The following is a 19626-nucleotide window of genomic DNA, read 5'->3' as shown; positions in this document are numbered from 1 at the left end:
ACAACAGGAGGTGCAACTCCAGAGCAAACAAAATCATGAGAGACCTCTTCCACCCCTGCAACGGACTGTTCCAGCCGCTACGGTCAGGCAAACGCCTCTGTTGCCATGCAGTGAGAACGGAGAGGTTGAGAAGGAGTTTCTTCCCAGAGGCAATTCGGACTGTAAACGCCTTTCTCACCAGGGACTAACTCTCCAGAACGTTTTTCCTTCTATTATTTATTATGTAAAAGAATATGTGTGTTATGATTGTGTTTATAATTTGTTTGGTTGTTTTAGTTGTTTGTCTTTTGCACAAAAGTCCGCGAGCATTGCCACTTTCATTTCACTGCACATCTCGTATGTGTATGTGACAAATAAACTTGACTTGACTTGTCTCACAATTTTACTCTTTAATGAAATAAAACTGATTTCTCGCAAATCTTCTGAGTAGCAAAATGATAGTTAATAACCAAAGCAAACTATCTTGATGCATCGGATGGATTTTTAAACACCTTTTTAACCTGATTTTGTACAGTATTTCACCAGAAGCCTCAAATAGCAGATTTACTGGGCTTCATGTTCAAAATATGCACAATAGACCTGCATTACTTATGAAGGCTTTGGTTTAATAACAGTTTATTGTATTTGTGAATTAATTCTAATGTTAAAACTGGGATATACAGTACATTACACATATCTAATTGTCAATCAATGCAATGAAATGTAAAGGTATAGGACTTAACATTTACAATATATATAGTGTTGCTCTGCAACAAATACCAAGTTTGTCATATCTGTATCAATTTTACACTACATCCTAAACAGGATTTATTTTCGGCTCTGAGTACTACTCACAGACAATGACATGAGAGCAAGGTTTTCCCTGTCCAGAGGTTTTTATGATTCTATTAGTCACTCAAAGAAAGCAATAGACCTGAATGATGTCAACATCTTCAATATTAATTTGTATTGCATACATAACCTGCTTTTTGACAATAATTACAGCCACATGTGTAAATAGTGATAGGCTACAATTTTTAATTGTATTGCTGGACCAAAATAATTTTCAAATTTGCATTCCTATGCAATGGAATTAAGAACATATTTTAAAAAGAAAGATTGTAACAAATCTAAGAATTTAAAATACTAATTTTTCAAAACTAGCTATTACGTATTTGAGATGAAGGTTTACTATAAATGTTTTGCACAGTACTATTTTTCCATATATTTTCTCAAATTATTTTGTCCTTAATAATAAAGATTCAATAATTCCGTGCAGCCTTTTAAAAAATAAGTCTGCAGCAAACATCAATTTTTTTTTCCAAAAAGATTTAGCAAGTTAAACACTATTTTGGATTAAACTATTTAATGCTAACACTAGGACTGTACAAAATATATAGTGGATCCCCATGATCATGTATGTATTTCCATGACTAATTTCTCACGAAGAATAGCTGTTGGATATTATAGCTGTTCATTAGCTGCCTTTTGAAAAATAGTCATACTTACAGCATAGAATCCCATGTTTAAGAACAGTTAGGAACATTACAGGAATTAAATTTTAAAAATCAGTATGGAAACAAGTATTACTTTAGATTAATAGTAGTGTTTTAAGGCTTTATGCAAGTTACAAAGTTCACCAAAACAGCATGCTTTCTAAAGTCATTACCTGATTTATGGATTACATTATATAATCTTTAAAAACTACTTGTGTACTCCAATTTTGCTGCACTGTTGATGCTACCTATTTTTAACATTTTAATTGCGTTAGTGATGTGAGTGATTCACTATCCAAAGATAACATTCTTTTCATTCCCAAGTACCTACATGCACCATAACAAATTGACAGATGTGAGAAGTCTACAATTTATAAAATGAATCTCCAGTTGTACTGAAAGTGCAAAAACTTTAACAAGAATACATATTTCATCTTCCAGATAAGAAGTGATTTGGCTATCGAGCTAAAAAATTGCATTCATTGTCATCAGGGTGTGGTACCATGCTTAAATTGTTTCTTTCCATGTCCAAAAGAGAGCTCAGTCAGCAACGAAGTGCACAAAAGTCACTGGGAACACACCCCTTCGCTTTGGGTCTCCTTCAATGTGACCAATCTAAAGTAAAACAAAGATTTCAGTATATTCACAAAAACAGGTGTTACAGAGTAATAATTATAGATGGACACAAAGTGCTGAAGTACCTCAGCAGGTCAGGCAACATCTCTGGAGAAACAGGATGGGTGAAGTTTTGGGACGGACCCTTCTTCCTCAGAGATGCTGCCTGACCCACTGAGTTACTCCAGCACTTTGTGTCCCTCTTTGGTATAAACCAGTATCTGCAGTTCCTTTCTACACAATAATTATATTATGTTTATTACACAACTTCTACAGGTGCACAGTAGAGAGCATGCTGACAGGTTGCGTCGTGGTTTGGTTCGGCAACTTGAGGGCTCAGGAGCGGAAAAGACTACAAAAAGTAGTAAACACTGCCCAGTCCATCATCGGCTCCGACCTCCCTACCACCGAGGGGAACTATCGCAGTCGCTGCCGCAAAAAGGCTGGCAGCATCATCAAGGACCCACACCATCATGGCCACACACTCATCTCCCCGCTACCTTCAGGTAGAAGGTACAGGAACCTGAAGACTGCAACGTCCAGGTTCAGAAATAGCTGCTTCCCCACAGCCATCAGGCTATTAAACTGAACTGAAACAAATCTCTGAACACTAATAGACCATTATCTATTTGCTCTTTATCTGCTTATTTATTGATGTGTGTATATATTTATATAATGGTGTATGGACAGACTGATATGATATGTTCTGTATTCGTGCCTACTATATTCCATTGTGCCGATGCAAAGCAAGAATTTCATTGTCTTATAACCATATAACAATTACAGCATGGAAACAGGCCATCTCGACCCTTCTAGTCCGTGCCGAACACATAATCTCCCCTAGTCCCATATACCTGCGCTCAGACCATAACCCTCCATTCCCTTCCCATCCATATAACTATTTAATTTATTTTTAAATGATAAAAACGAACCTGCCTCCACCACCTTCACTGGAAGCTCATTCCACACAGCTACCATTCTCTGAGTAAAGAAGTTCCCCCTCATGTTACCCCTAAACTTCAGTCCCTTAATTCTCAAGTCATGTCCCCTTGTTTGAATCTTCCCTACTCTCAGTGGGAAAAGCTTTTCCACGTCAACTCAGTCTATCCCTCTCATCATTTTAAAAACCTCTATCAAGTCCCTCCTTAACCTTCTGCACTCCAAAGAATAAAGCCCTAACTTGGTCAACCTTTCTCTGTAACTAATTATCTGGGACATATGACAATGAACTCTCTTGACTTGACCTGACAATTGTTAAACTGTCATCAATGAGATATTGTGAAAAAATAAAATTAGAACATCTAAGATATTACTGAAAAATAATCTAAATAATAATGAAATTCTTACTAACAATAAACAATGGTTTTTGTACCACACTAGTTCAGAGAAGTATTATTACATTTTAAATCCATTTCATTAGCAGCAGTTCACTAGTTTAAGTTTTTTTAGTTTTAGTGTTGTAGCATATTAACAGGCCTTTTGGTCCACCAGGTCCACACCAACCAATGATCATCTGTACACTAGTTCTATTGTACACACCAGGGACCATTTACAGAAGCCAATTATGTCTTTGGAATGTTGGAGGAAACCGGAGCACCCGGAAAAAGACAGGAGAATGTACAAACTCCATACAGACAGCACTCGTAGACCGGATCAAACCCGAGTTTCTGGCACTGTACAGCAGCAACTCTACCACGGCGCCCCAGTCATATTCTGAATGTTTGCATCCTCTAAATTATGCAATAAAATGATAATCTGTTGTCTTGAGTATTTGTAATTCTCAATCATTCAACATCATCTGGTCCATCAGATGGTGTTTGATAGATTATTAAAAACTAAATCTTTTCCTGACAACATTATTATCATCCGTTTCTTTAGCATCTTGAGACAGAAGTACTAACATTGTTGGTGTTGGGTCAATAACTGGATCAGATGCCATGCCTGAAGAGATCATCCAAATTAACAATGTAATTGAAATATGGCAGAGGTTCACCGTTGGTGCCTTGTTAAAGGGACGATGTCTTAAATGACGATGATATAAAAATGCTTTGTTTGCTGAACACGACATTTGGTTGGACCAGGGAAAACACGATTGATACTAGTCTCCCAGAAATGCTCACAACTCTTGCACTGCCGGGTAATGTGAGGATAATCGCCATCCTTTCTTCATCATCTTTAATCCTTTCAGCTATATTCTTGTCAAACTACTTGTCCAACTGCTTACTGCCCATCTACCATTTATTTACCTTATGTTAGCTATTACCAATTCCCTTTCATCAGTCAGTGACAACGAATTGAAGCCATCTTCTGAGATTTCCACCCCACAGCCTCTTTTTCAGAATAGATATTAAACCAATTTCTTCCCTTCCCTCTCAGATGGGCAAATAAAAATAAATGCCATTATTTACATAGAGAGCAGAGGATTCATCCCGTCTGACCGAACCAATATTTGCTCCTCAGTCAATGTTATTTGAATCGTGTCATTCTCTGGTGAGAACTTGTGAAATAATTTGTTCCTGTATTTTGTACATTTAATATCCAACTTCAGGAACTACTTCACCTGATGTGAACAATGCTCTGTGTTCGAGAAAAGTTACCACGCCTCCAAAAATCCACTGCAAGCCATCCAGAAATCAGCGATGGGACACAAAAAGCTGGAGTAACTGAGCAGGACTGGCAGCATCTCTGGAGAGAAGGAATGGGCGACGTTTTGGGTTGAGACCATTTGGGCCTGAAGAAGGGTCTTGACCCGAAACGTCACCCATTCCTTCCCTCCAGAGATGTTGCATGTCCCGCTGAGTTACTCCAGCTTTTTGTGTCTATCTTCGGTTTAAACCAGCATCTGCAGTTCCTTCTTACACGTCCAGAAATCGGCACCTGGCTCAGCAGGTAATGTTTACTGCATTCCCTTTCCCTCACCAATGCTCCAGTTCCCGTACTGCCTCGCAAGTTACCAAGGCCTTGGTTCCCACACTCACAATATCCCAAGTTTTCGATTCCCAAATTCCTTCAAACTCAACAGGGGCGTAGCTTCTGCTCACAAGAGCAACAGTTGCTATGCACTTTAAAATGACTATGATTCCATTTCCCACACTTATCAGGATTACTGGAAAAATTATGTTGTGTAACATACAAAAAAAAAAACTTAAGCAGTGGTCATGCATTAATGGAAATAACAACGGCATAGAAAATCTGCCAGTCCATCACCACAAGCATGCTGGATTGTTGGAGTTTCATTGTACTGAAGAAATGCTAGTCACTCTTAATTCTTCAGTTGCAAATTGAAAGCTAACACCTTATTGCTTCACTAAACATATTTACACATCGCACGTAATTGCTGTATTTCCCGGCAATGAAGACGCTACTTTTTACCTAAAAATAAGCCACAAAAAGGGGGGAGAGTTCCTTTCACAGCGTGTGGCGAGTTTGGCCTGGGTCAGCAAGCAGGGGGTCGGGGATCAAGCCAGCAACTCACTCACCACTGCCGCAGCACTCCGGGCACAGAACCACCGTATTGTCGGCGGGGAGGGAAGTAGCTCGTGTGGCCGCGAGCGGCCGCCGTTTCTTAAATTCCGACTGCCGCCGGGAGCAGGACATGGGTGACACTGCGCTGGGTGACATTGCTTGGCATTCACTGCCGTGGCTTTCAATGTAGACGACAGTGAGGGGACCAGCTCCAGAGCAGGAATCATAGACCGGATGGATAACAGGACAGCAGGCGGTGGAGCTTACTCCTGTGTCAGCGTGATCAAGGGACCAATTGAGGTTACTCGTGCTGTTATCCATCGCCCGCTGATTCGCTCTGCGGCAGCAGTGAGTGAGTGGGTTGCTGGCATGATCCCCGACCCCCTCCTTCTCAACGCTCCTGCCCTTGCCGACCCAGGCCAGACTCCCCACATGCTGAGAAAGGAACTCTCCCCCCAATTGGTCCCTTGAACTAGTATTGTCATTCAATAAGATCACAGCTGATTCAACTTGTCCGGGTGTGCTCTCGTTTTTCCCACCATCTCTCCACCTGCTGTCACCCTCCACCCCCCACCCATTTAGTCATTCAAAATGGAGGAGATCTCGAAGCCTTGGGCAAATTGAATTGTTACTTTCTTTATTTTAATTTAATTTAATTTATTTTTTTTGAGCATGAGAAGTTCTATGTCCCACCAGCCTTTTTTTCAAAATTTAGCAACTCAAAATGGGGGTGCATCTTCGACGCAGGTGCGTCATCATTGCCAGGAAATACTGTACCTCAAAACATGATTGTTTGATGAAAGAGTAGAGTTAGATCGGATTTGTTTATCTGCATCAGTTACAAAGTGATTGTTAATTATTTAATACAATCTTATAATGTTAACAATTATCTAAACCACTTACCCACCACTCGGGATCTTCCTCACCATCAACAACTATAATTTCACCCTCAGAGAATGTGAGCTCATCCGGATTATCTGCACTACAGTTATAAATTGCTTTCACTCTTCTTGGTTTAGACTTTATCTAAAATAATGAAAAGAAAATGAAATACCACAGAACAAAGTAAGCTCCTAGTCCAATTATTAATGGTTTAATAAACTGTGACCAAAAAAAAAAAAAACATTTTAGTTCTAATGTTTATTGCATAATTAGCATTTTAAAGGTTCATCTATATGAATAAATGAAAAAGAATTTGGATTATACAATCTAACACGACACAAACAGTATAATTTCATTAAACTCTCCAAGTCAGTAAACAAGATATATTTCTGACACCAAATCCTTATCTAGCAAGCTCAATATTGATACTAGGGCGAACTAAATTAATTACACCAAACTATAGCTTGAACTAACCTGACTGGGGGTCAGGTATCAGAGAGTAAACTGGCCTAATCATCTAGTTCACTTTCTCATACAATCTATCTATATAACTAAAAGTCTCATCTTGACCACTTCCTGTCTGCGCGGTATATTGATTTTAGAAAAAACGCTACCATATATCGCTATGATTTTTGGCCATCTTACTCTCAGTCCTCCTCCGCTGAGGTAGCCCCAAGGATTTTTCCGATCGATGAAAAATAAAAAAGTTATGAATGTTAAGAAAATCATGAGACCAGCTGATTGGTCCTCTCGCCTGTCAATCACCATGATGAAGGTAACGGCACTTCCAGGGGGGTGGGGGTGGAGGGATGGGGGAAGGACTATAAAACACCGGATGCCTGGACGCGAGTCAGTCACTCTGGAAGATCACGAGGGAGAGTCCACAACTGTGATTCTAAGCTGTGAATCAACTGAGTTGCGAGTCTGCAATGTACTTGCAATAATGATTTGTTAGCCCTTAATGACAATGCAATGAGTTGTTTGGCCTGCCCTGCCTGTGCTTGAAACTGCAATGCAAAATTGGAAATGAAGTGATAATGCAATGAGTTGTTTGGCCTGGCCTGCCTGTGCTTGAAACAGCAATGCAAAATTGGAAATGAAGTGATAATGCAATGAGTTGTTTGGCCTGCCCTTGAAATGGATTGACTTGACTTGAATTGGATAGACTTGACTTGAAATGGATAGACTGGACTTGGTGACTTGAACTGGACTTGGACTTGACTGGACTTGCAGTGGACTGACTTTACTTGAAGTGGATTGGCTTGACTTTGAAGTGGATTGGCTTGACTTGAAGTGGATTGGCTTGACTTGAAGTGGATTGGCTTGACTTGAAGTGGATTGGCTTGACTTGAAGTGGATTGGCTTGACTGGACTTGAAATGGATTGACTTGACTTGACATGAAACGGATTGTTGGCCATGCACGCACTGTGCTTGACTTGACCCACAACAACCATGCTAGCAATCCAGAACCCCCCCCCCCCCCACCAATATTGGAATTGGTGGAGAAGTGGAATATTGCATTGGGGGACCAGCCCTGGGTGAACCTAGGACCCAACGGGTCCCACTTAGTACTAGATTAAATGGTTCAACTGTTACTATGGTATAATTTGCTCCAATTTAAATTAATGCAAGAGCTGATGTCAAAAACTTCCAATTAATACACCATTCTCACCAGAAAGTTAAGACTTTCTTCTACTACCACATGAACCTTTCTAACTCCAATTTATTATTTCAATTCGCAGAAAGGGTTTTCAAAACGGATTTCAAGTGCAGTAGCTTGTAACTTTGTCCTTATAATAGTATTTATAGGCTGAACGCAAATTTAAGCACAAATGAAGTCAAAATTGACAGGTACAAATTAAAAAAAAGCTGAATAAATAATAGCCATTTTTATTATTGACACATATTATAGACGCATCATTAGGGAGATCGTGCACAGTGGGGTGGGGTAGGAGGAAGAGGTGTTACCTAAAATTGGAGAATTCAATGTTCATCCTCTTGGGTTGTAAGCTACCCAAGCAGACAGAGGCACTGTTCCACCACTTTGTTGGCCTCACTGTGGCAATGAAAACAGCCCAGGACATAGAGGTCAGTAAGTGAATGGGAGTTAAAATGATGAGCAACTGGGAGATCCAGTAAGACTCAGTGGACTGCGTGCAAGTGTTCGGAGAGATTAAGCTTAGATCATGCAACTATTTTTCCGTATACTCGAGTTCGGTCTGCCAAGTCCTGACGGATCTCCCAGTTGCTAATCATTTTAACTCTCTTTCCCATGCAGACCTTTCCGTCCTGGACTTCCTCCATTGCCTGAATGCGGCCACACGCAAACTGGAGAAACGGCACCTCATATTTCCGCTTGGTCAGACAACAAATCAACAGTATGAATGTTGAATTTGCCCATTTTAGGGAACACTCCACTTCCTCCACCCCCCAGTACATACTCACTCCCACCTTTTTCCCTCCAACATCCCTTCCCTTCACCCTTCCTCATCCCCCTCCATTGTCCCCATCCACCTATATCCCTCCCTCTGGCTTTACTCCTTTGTCTCCTTTTCATCTCTAGTCTTTGTTCACCATCTGCCAATCAAAACCCCCTTCACCTCTACCTATCACTTGCTAGACTTTGTCCCACCCCTACGTTTCTCAGCTCTCCCTCCCCCCCCACACAATCATTCTGAAGAAGGATCCCGACACAAAACAGAGCCTCTTCATTGTCCTTCAGAAATGCCACCTGACCTGCTGAGTTACTCCAACAATTTATGTTCTCTGGAAGCTTCTGCAGTTCATTGTGTCTCGGTATTTTTTAGCATTTGTCTAATGTACTTACCATTTGAGACTTCCGTGGCATTGGCGCTGGGGCCTTGTTTAAATTTGTTAAATTAGGTGCATGCCCTGGCTTTTTTGGGGCAGTTTCAGATGTCAGAGAAGAATCACCTGTTAGAGAACAAACAAATAGCAAAGTTCAATAAAAAATTGTTCAATAACCAATAAAAAAAGTTCAATAAACAATTATATTTTTGTCCAACTTGTTTTATGTTGGATTTAATAAATGTAACGTTTTAATCGAGCATCAATAGACAATAAACAATAGGTGCAGGAGTAGGCCATTCGGCCCTTCGAGCCAGCACCGCCATTCAATGTGATCATGGCTGATCATCCCCAATCTTTTGTGTTACTCGGAGTGTTCCAACATGCTATTTTAATATGCTCACTATCGTAACAATGCAAAGTGGTAATCAATTGCCACATGGAAACTGCCCATAAAGAACAATGAAATATACAGAATCTCCCTGGGTTACGAGTGATCTGACTTATGGAAATCCAACGCAAGTTCTCCAAATACATGTTCATTCACCTGACTGCATTGATTCAAGTACTGTTGATGGTCTTTTAACTGAGGATGTTCGATCAGAGCTGTGAACAAATGACAAAGACAATATAAAATGAGCAGTAAATTTATTTAGTCTTTTTTGTTGCTACTTATTTCAGTTGGTTCTGTCCAGGACCCTTCAATTAGCTGAGGGCAGATTTCGCAATGGCAAGGTAGACACAAAATGCTGGAGTAACTTAGCGGGACAGGCAGCATCTCTGGAGAGAAGGAATGGGTGACATTTCGGGTCGAGATCCTTCTTAAGATTGATGACAGGGGAGTGGGCGAGATAAAAATAGAATGTAGTCAGATACAGTAAGACTGGTGGGAGAACTGGGAAGGGGTGGAGAGAGAGGGATAGCAAGAGCTATTTGAAGTTAGGGAAGTCAATGTTCATACCACCGGGATGTAAGCTACCCAAGTGAAATACGAGATGCTGTTCCTCCAATTTGCGCTGGGCCTCACTTTGACAATGGAAGACGCTCATGACAGAAAGATCAGATTGGGACGGGGAGGGGGAGTTGAAATGCTGAGCAACCAAGAGATCAGGTAGGTTAAGGCGGACTGAGCGGAGGTGTTCAGCGAACCACTGCGCTTGGTCTTGCCGATGTACAGAAGTTGACACCTGGTACAGCGGATCAGTAGATGAAGTTGGAGGAGGTGCAAGTGAACCTCTGCCTCACCTGGAAAGACTGTTGGGGTCCTTGGATGGAGTTGAGGGAGGAGGTAATGGGACAGGCGTTGCATCTCCTGCAGTTGCAGGGGAAGGTACCTGGGGAGGGGGTGGTTTGGGTGGGAAGGGACGAGTTGACCAGGGAGTTGCAGAGGGAACGGTCTCTGCGGAAAGCAGAAAAGGGTGGAGATGGGAAGATGTGGCCAGTAGTGGGATCCTGTTGGAGGTGGCGAAAGTGTTGGAGGATTATATGCTGGATTAAACCAGCATCTGCAGTTCTTTCCAACACATCCTTTCACAATGGCAAGTTGAGCACTTGGCAGAGTTCTTTAAACCAGCCATGCAACTCCAGATATGTTTTTTTTTTAAACTTTCCATGCAGATTATAATTTTTTTCCATTCGTCTTTTCAACCATATTACCATAGATTTTTCACTAGTTTAAATGAGAGAATTAGAGCCCTGTAGAATTAAAAACAAGACATCAAATGGAACAACCAAAAGAATTTTGGATGAAACCAAGGATGGATTCCACAAGATTACACTGGATCAGGAAGACCATTTATTAATATCAACACGTCCATCTTGACAAATCTACAATTAAGTCATCGAATGTTTCTGAAATATCAGTGGTTTTGACAGAAAATCCAATGTGTTGCCATTAGCATTTTTAGCTCTTTATCTGCATTGCCATAGTAGAAACCAAGTAAAGATTGATTTATAGTTACTAGCTACACATATAAAACCTATTTACCTGGGCAATGACCTCTGTTGTGAAGTGCGAAGTGGTGGCTGTGGAGGCAGTGGGAGTGGTGGGGTCTTTTTGTTCTGAGCAGCTAGCTGCAGAGAACCCTGCTGTTGCTGCTGGGATTGTGACTGTTTTATTTGCAAACTCATTGCTTCAATAACACTGCTTGTTTTTGCCACTGGAGTAGGTGGTGAAGGATCTGAAAGATAACAATAAACTTAAAGCAAAGGAAGTTATGCACAACATGCAGCATCTTTTCACCATTCAAAGTTATTTTCAGTTTCTGGACATTGTCAGATAGGCCAGCATTATTGGCCATCCATATTATCCTTGAGATGAGTCAAGGATGACTGGCTGCTTGAACTGCTGAGGTCTTTCTGGTGAAAGCACTTTCACAATATTGTTGAAGAATGTTCCAGGTTTAATTACAGTAACGATTAACAAGAGGTGATATACAGCATTTCTACGTCAGAGGATACATGGCTTGGACAGCAAACTGATTCCCTTAACCATCTTATTGTAGAGCAGCCAGGTTTGGGGATTAGGTTTGGCAAGAGCAGCAATGCATTCTGTGTTCCCAAAATGGCAGATGTGGCCATCACAGTCAGCAATGATGCTGCAAGCACTCTTGATGATGGATGTAGAAGTCCCCGACCCAGAGTAAGCTATGTGCCGATTCTTAATGCCCAAATCGTCCATGCCAACCAAGCTGCATATCTGGGCTAGTACGAGTTGCCTTTGTTTGGCCCTTATCTTTCTAAACTATTCCGTACCTGCTTAATTGTCTTCTAAACTTTGCAATTTTTCCCAGCTCTACCACTTCCTCTTGCAGGTCACCCCTCAGTCTCCTGTTCACTAGGGGAAAAAGCCTCAGCCTATTCAGTTTCTCCTTCCAACTCAAGTACTCCAGTCCTACAGAATCTCTTCTAAATTATTTCCAGCTTAATATCATCCTTTCCATAACTGGGCAAACAAAACGCCACACAATACTCCAAATGCGGCCTCATCAACAGCGGTGCTGGCTCGAAGGGCCGAATGGTCTACTCCTGCACCTATTTTTCTATGCTTTAAATGTTTATACAGTTGTACATGATCATCCCAAGTATTGTACTCGATGGAGAACAAGGAATTGTGGATATTAGTTTACAAAAAAAGACAAAGTGATGGAGTAACATGTGGGTCAGGCAGCATTTCTGGAGAACATGGAGAGTGGCGTTTCGGGTTGGGACTCCTTCAGACTGATTGCCGTGGAGGAGGGTGGGGAGAAAACTGGAAGAGAGGAGTGGAGATCCTATTGAATCTCCCAGTTGCTAACAATTTTAACCCACCTTCCCCGATGATCAAAACCCTGTGGTAATCTTAGCCAATCCTCTTCACTGTCCACAATACCACCTATTTTGATGTCATTCGCATCATGGAGATGGCAACTACACTCTCCATCCTAACTACTAACCATGGCAACTACAATCTCATCCTAATATAGATGATTGACAACAGTGGACCCAGCTCTGGCCACAGTGGCATTCATGTTTCCAATCTGAAAAACATCATTCCATCTCCCCCCTCCCCCAGTCTAACCCTTACCACCATGCCGATTTTATATCTAATTGGTTACCTCACCCCGAGTCCTTCATGATCTAACCTTCCAGTTTAGCATAACATGTAGGCCTTGCTAAGATCAACATATCCAACTGGGTAGTTAGGTTTGACGTTTAATCAAATTACCTAACATCATTTTGGATCGCAATACCAGTAAAAACAGCACAGAATTAATTTGAATTAATTATCGTATATCTTTAACAAAGCTGACCACAATATTAGCGGTCAAACACATACTTGCTGTTGTTGATGTAACGCGGACTGGTGGTACAGGCGGGTGAAGATTTGGTGGATCTGAAGCAGATCGTTGCCTACTCGCAGTATCCATTCCATGCGAGGCAGATTTCCAAACACTGGACGATATAGTTGTCTGAACACCAGGAACTGAAGTTTGGACTAAATTAAAAACACAGAAAAATATAACTCAGGTGGTATTGTGCATCACAGATTCTGTTTCACAATTTTCCAAACATCATGAGCATCTTTCATGAGCATCTTTCCGTGCAAAACAAAGTACTTTCTGAATTAACACTTTAAACTAACTTGTCACAATCAGAACGTGCATTGCTAGGCACTGGGATTGGACAGGTTTTGAGTACCAATGACAAGCCTTAGGAATCCTATTACCCTTTATCAATCTCCACAGCAAACAGAATATTCCACTGTTTATCAAGGTGAAAAAGCAATGCTAAGTTAACTGTTTCTCCCTTCGCCTGTCTATTCCTGGGCTTCTTCTCAGGTTGTTGTCGCAGCCTCACAATTTCTCGAATTAACGTCTGAACTCCCCTCATGTATTCTCAGAGCACAGCTGGTCCATGATATCCAACTCCTGCTCCCTCAACAGTACCAAAGCAGCAATGATAAATTTATAACCATTTGACTATGATAAAGCATTCCTTCTCAATCTATATCAGTAAAGTTCAGTTCAATTCAATTTATGACTTATGTGAGCAGTTAGCATTAAATAGCTTTTAAAAAACAAGGGGCATTATGTGCCAGCAGCCCAATATGCTGGACTCCAATATGTTGGAGTAAATCCCAGAGCTCAGTGGGTTGAAGCCAGTGTCAGAGTGCACTCAATTTTCTTCAACTCTCACCCAACTATTCGGCCATTCCTCCGTTATTAAAATGTTGCCATTTAATTTTCCAGAACTTGGTAGATATAGAAAATAATAATGGACAAGTATATTAAATCACATGTACTAAATAGGTACCAATACTCCTCAAACACAAATTACTCACCTTTGTTGATATTCCTTGGTGGAAGAGGAGGAGCATTAGTCACAGAAGGAGGAGGGCTGGAGCCAAGTACAGTTCCATATGTCTCATTATTCAGCATGCTTGCAATGAATGGTCGCTGCTTGTCTTTTAAAGCTGGATCCCTTGTCAGGACTGCATGAGGAGCTGGAGGTTGAAGCTGGTTTACCCCTGATTGATATGATAATTGATAGAAACTGATCGGTCGATTGGGACTGGATTGCTGAAAAAGATAGGTTTTATTAGAGCTGAAATGAGGCTTAACAATTTTAATTCAACACATTCCTCCAATTGGCATCATTGGCATAAATGTGTAACATTTTACATTTACCTGCAGTGCTACCGAGTATGGTTAGTGCAAAAAAAAGTTCAGAATTCCATTAGGGTTGTGGCAATATATACGCAATTATTTTTATCAGATACTTAAAGTTATGAATTGGGAGATTAAATGCTTTGAAATGTCTAACACTCAGGATCATATCTGAAATGTGCCTGGAAAACCAACTGACTTATTTCTGCAACGTAATTTTCGATAGTGCCAGGGCATCAAAAGTAGAGGGACAACTGGCTAGAAAGAGCATTGTATTGGCTTAATTCATTGGCTTAATTCATTCTTGCCATAGAGGGAGTACAGAGAAGGTTCACCAGACTGATTCCTGGGATGGCAGGACTTTCATATGAAGAAAGACTGGATAGACTCGGCTTGTACACGCTAGAATTTAGAAGATTGAGGGGGGAATCTTATAGAAACTTACAAAATTCTTAAGGGGTTGGACAGGCTAGATGCAGGAAGATTATTCCCGATGTTGGCGAAGTCCAGAACAAGGGGTCACAGTTTAAGGATAAGAGGGAAGTCTTTTAGGACCGAGATGAGAATATCATTTTTTACACATAGTGGTGAATCTGTGGAATTCTCTGCCACAGAATGTAGTTGAGGCCAGTTCATCGGCTATGTTTAAGAGGGAGTTAGATGTGGCCCTTGTGGCTAAAGGGATCAGGGGGTATGGAGAGAAGGCAGGTACAGGATACTGAGTTGGATGATCAGCCATGATCATATCGAATGGCGGTGCAGGCTCGAAGGGCCGAAAGGCCTACTCCTGCACCTATTTTCTATGTTTCTATGTTTCATAAACATTTAGAAATAAATAAGATAAGAGGTTTGGAAGTATGCTAAGACATTGTATGTACAGTTTGTGGCTGAATGTCAGATTTCTACCTTGTCTTCAATATCATCGTCACTTTCATCCAAATCTTCATGATGTAATCGCCATTCATATTCCACATGTACATGGGCATTGAATTTTCCTGATAATGATTGTATAAGCTGCACAAATAAATCATTTTTTGAAGTTTATTAAAGTATAAATGGACATCTTGCGATAATTTTAGTATAGGAATAATGTAAACATAGAACGTACCACCTCTTCACATTGAGTATGTTTTAAGCGTTTAGCTATATCAAGTGGTGTTTCTCCTGCTTCATTGGCTAAAATGAAAGAACACAATCTATTAAGTATATTCTGTTTACATTGACAGAATTTGTCATTCTAGATGCTGCAGCATATAATGTTGAAAACTCAGCACCATTGATATACGATCAACTGAAATCTGCAATTAGCATTTCAGCACTTTTTGATATATTGAGCTGCAAAATCTTGTATAGGTTTGTGCAAATATAATTCCTTTGAGAGACTTAAATTAGTTTAGATCTGCTTAAATCAGTTTAAATGTGCTTTAGCAAGACTTGTTTTTCAGCTTTGGTTTCTTTTGTGTACTAGTTTGGGTCAAATTACAGAATGATGCATTTACAGAAACCAATAAGTACAGTCTTCATGGTTTCTAAAACTGTAGTCTAACGAAATCTTCAGTTTACACTATTAGCCCGCAGGTTAGGCTATTCTTTGTGTAATTTTCCCAGACCCGACTTTTTCCCTGTATGCAAATCCAATACATCAAATAGAACCAGATGTGGAGCTGTTATTGAGAAGGAATACAGGAGAAAGCATTTAGATACTGCTGCAAAAATAAATTTTGAAGTGTTTTCAGATGCCTATCACTAGCAGTCACTGCATAAAGCAATGCCACAGCCATTGCCATCACTTATGTGTTAATGCAAGATTTGGCATGCCATTTTATTTTAATATTTCATGTTTCCTTTTCCACACTACAGTACTGCTGTTTTAAATTATATAACAGCACTCAATAGCCACTCGAACATTCTATACTTCAACAGTTAGGTGAGAAAATGAGCGTGTCCCCTCCATCCTCCTCACACCTTCATTCTTCCTGTGCTAATCCACAATCTATGTACATTATTACCAATCAACAGGAGTAATCTTTCTCTGGACACCCTTCCACACCCATATGACAGTGGTAAGACCCAGATGAAGTTCACTTTTATTTCACATGGTCCAATTAATTATTACCTACCTTTAATTCTGAACTTGTGGGACCTCTATGAATTCTATTAAGTTTGATGCATTTATCATAATCGTAATCATACTTTATTAACCAAGTATGTTTTGCAACATGCAAGGAATTTGATTTGCCATACAGTCGTCCATTGAAAAGCAACAAAACACACAAAATACATTTTAACATGAACATCCACCACAATGACTCCATCACATTCCTCACTGTGATGGAAGGCGAAAAAAAGTTCAATCTCTTCCCTTCTTTGTTCTTCGCGGTCGGGGGCCTCGAGCCTTCCGTTAACGGGACAATCTTGGTTCCCGTAGCCGGTGGCTTTCGGGCACTCCGAGTCGAAGCTCCCGCATCGGGGAGGGAATCTCAGCTGGTCGAACCTTCTGCGTTGTTTGGAACTTCCCGACATTGGTTTCTACCAAAGACTGCGAGCTCCTCGTCGGTGAAATCCGCAGGCCACAGTTGGAGAGTTGATACCAGGCAAGGGATCGGCTCCAGTGGTAAGTCCACATCCCCGCGGTGGGGCTCAAAGTCAATCCGGACCAAGGCCGCCAGCTCCATGATGTTAGGACGAAGAGCGACCGGAGATATACGATCCAGAAAACAATCGCATCTCCAGCAAGGTAAGAGATTGAAAAAAATGTTTCCCCCCGACCCCCTCCCCCCACTTAAAACAAACCAGAGAACATTAACACAAGCTTTTAAAACACAATAAAAATAACAAAAAAAACGAAAAGACAGACTGTTGGCAAGGCTGCAATCGTGCGGCACCCTCGATGGTATTTGTATTGGCAGAAATCAAATTGATTTAACTCTAACCTTAAACATGACTTCAGCTCAAAGTGAATAACTCTCCCCTGTTTATGCTGTTTTGAACGTAAATTTACAACCATAAATCAAGCTTTGATCAGACTTTTAAGCCAAAACAAAAACTGTTGAAAGTCATAACAACTCGTATGGTCAGATTGAGGCTGACCTGAAATATGAATATTTTGTAATAATTGAAAATTATTTTCAATTTTGTCCACTTGATCTTCACATGTCTTGTCTTCCCTTCAAAATGATGCTGATGGATGTTTATCTGAAACATGAACTTATTTTTCTCTCTTTTGGGATGCTGAATGACCTGATGCGCATTTGTAACTTTTTCTTTTTTATACAAGGATTTAAACAATGCCCAGTCATTATGGATGGGACTCTCAGGCACTAAATACAAAACATGATTTTAAAGCAACATACCTATTTCAATGGAAGCTTTGCCCCTCAAAAGCAACTTGAGACACTCCACATTATCATTTAGACAGCAGTAGTGTAATGCTGTACTGCCTTTAGTAGTCTGTTTGTCAAGATTCCCGCTGTTGGACCAAACATGACAAATTCATACACAGGATTAAATTTTAAAATATTCCATTGTAGCATTTGACAACTAAATACAGTATGAGATTACATATACATCGATGAGATTTCCTTTTCATAATGTAATACGAACATCTAAAGTAATATCAGGAACAATACAATTTTATAAGATCAGGCCAAATGGTTTGAGTAATGATATAGACCATTATTACTGGAGTATTACTAGACCAAGTGGGACCCGTTGGGAGGCCTGGTCCCTCAACGCAAAATTGCACCATTCACCATAGCCCCCATGGGAGGCCTGGTTCCCCAATGCAACCCATTCTTGTAAAATATAACATCAAATGTGAAGAAACTTGAAACGAACGACCACGGAAAAAAGCTGAGTAAGATTCTGCAAAGATTTGCGCGCTATTGTCAACCGCTTTGGCGTAGTTCCTTGATCTCACAGACAAACAAAACAAGACAAGACTTTTAATAGTATTATTATATTACTAAAACTCTCATCTTGTTTGTTTGTATGCGTGTGTGCGTGAGTTCCGGAAACTCCGCCAAACCGGTACACAATAGAGCTACAATTTTTGGCCCATCTTACTCACCATTGTCCTGCAATGTGCAGTACCATGTTTTGTTCAGTTTGATGTTATATTTTACGTGATTGACATTTTAAACTTTCCAAAAACCACTTTTCAAACCACTTTCCCACTTGCCCTGCCCATCAGCCGCCTTTGATGTCACAATGGCATCCCGAATTTAATTTACATTAAAAACAAAAATCGCGATTTGCATTGACATTGTTTTTATTCTTTAAAAAAAAAGACCAGTTTTAATCAAATTCATCCGTTTTCATTACCATCTAACATTGTGTTTAGGTTATTTTAAAGAGAAAACACGATTTTCATTGAGAATTTCATTTAAAAAACCCACGATTTTCAGTGTAGGGGGTGGTGGTATAGGGGGGAGGTGAGGAGTGGGGGAGCAGGAGGATAGAGGGAGAGGAGGGGGGTAGGGAGGGAAAAGTGGGGGAGGTGAGGTGGGAGAGTGGATAGAGGGAGGGGGGATTGGGGGTAGGGAGTGGGGAATAGAGGGAGAGGAGGGCAGTTAGGAGGGAGAGTGAGGGGGGTGGGATAAGGGGGGGAGGTGAGGAGTGGGATAGAGGGAGAAGAGGGGGTAGGGAGGGGTGAGGGGGTATGGAGGGGAGAGGGGTTATGGAGGGAGGGAGTGACTGAGGTTAGGGGAAAGGAGAGGGAGGTCGAGGTGAGGGAGTGGGGAAGGGAGGAGGAAAGGGGAAAGGTGAAGAGGAGGGGGAGGGAGTGCTGGGGGATGAGGGGGAATGGAGGATATGGGTAGGATGAGGGATGGCGAGGTAATGGAGGAGGGGAGGGGGAAGAGGGAGGAGGGGAAGGAGGTGGTGAGGGCAGGAAGCATAGGAGTTGGTGGAGGGTTGGGAGAGGAAGGATAATGGAGGAGGGGAATAGGGGACTGAAGAGGGAGAGTAAGATGCATTCACATTGATCTTATATTTTCAAAATTGCCATTTTGAACTTTACAAATGTCGCAGTCACTCTCCCACTTGCCATCCGCGCATGCGTAGTTGGGGGAGGGTTGCTGTGACTCGCGTCACAACGGGGATCTCTGGCGTCACAACGGGAAGCGCCCGGGCTATGGGTCAGTGGTGGAATATTGGCTCGGGGGACTGGCCCAACTGGTCCGCACCTGGTCTACTATAATATAAATATTTCACCAAAATCTCTTCTAGTTAT

The 19626-nt window shown here is 41.1% G+C and overlaps 1 protein-coding gene across 2 annotated transcripts in view; it reads right to left on the bottom strand.

Annotated features, from left to right (window-relative positions):
• Window positions 1–598: 598 nt before the first annotated feature.
• Window positions 599–19626, bottom strand: part of asap2a (ArfGAP with SH3 domain, ankyrin repeat and PH domain 2a) — a 138298-nt gene continuing 119270 nt past the window's right edge. For both annotated transcript variants that reach the window (XM_055635286.1, XM_055635287.1), the window contains 10 exons: window positions 17747–17862; window positions 15502–15569; window positions 15300–15407; window positions 14069–14306; window positions 13064–13222; window positions 11234–11426; window positions 9794–9852; window positions 9266–9372; window positions 6459–6581; window positions 599–2090 (listed from right to left, as the gene is read on the bottom strand). In XM_055635286.1, the coding sequence (XP_055491261.1) occupies window positions 2016–2090; window positions 6459–6581; window positions 9266–9372; window positions 9794–9852; window positions 11234–11426; window positions 13064–13222; window positions 14069–14306; window positions 15300–15407; window positions 15502–15569; window positions 17747–17862 (1246 nt within the window). In that variant the 3' untranslated portion in view covers window positions 599–2015. The remainder of the gene's footprint in view (window positions 2091–6458; window positions 6582–9265; window positions 9373–9793; window positions 9853–11233; window positions 11427–13063; window positions 13223–14068; window positions 14307–15299; window positions 15408–15501; window positions 15570–17746; window positions 17863–19626) is intronic.

The sequence above is a fragment of the Leucoraja erinacea genome, chromosome 5, assembly GCF_028641065.1.
Source record: "Leucoraja erinacea ecotype New England chromosome 5, Leri_hhj_1, whole genome shotgun sequence".
Lineage (NCBI taxonomy): Eukaryota > Metazoa > Chordata > Chondrichthyes > Rajiformes > Rajidae > Leucoraja > Leucoraja erinaceus.
The sequence above is the reverse complement of the archived record's forward strand: the minus strand, read 5'-3'. Positions and strand labels throughout refer to the sequence as shown.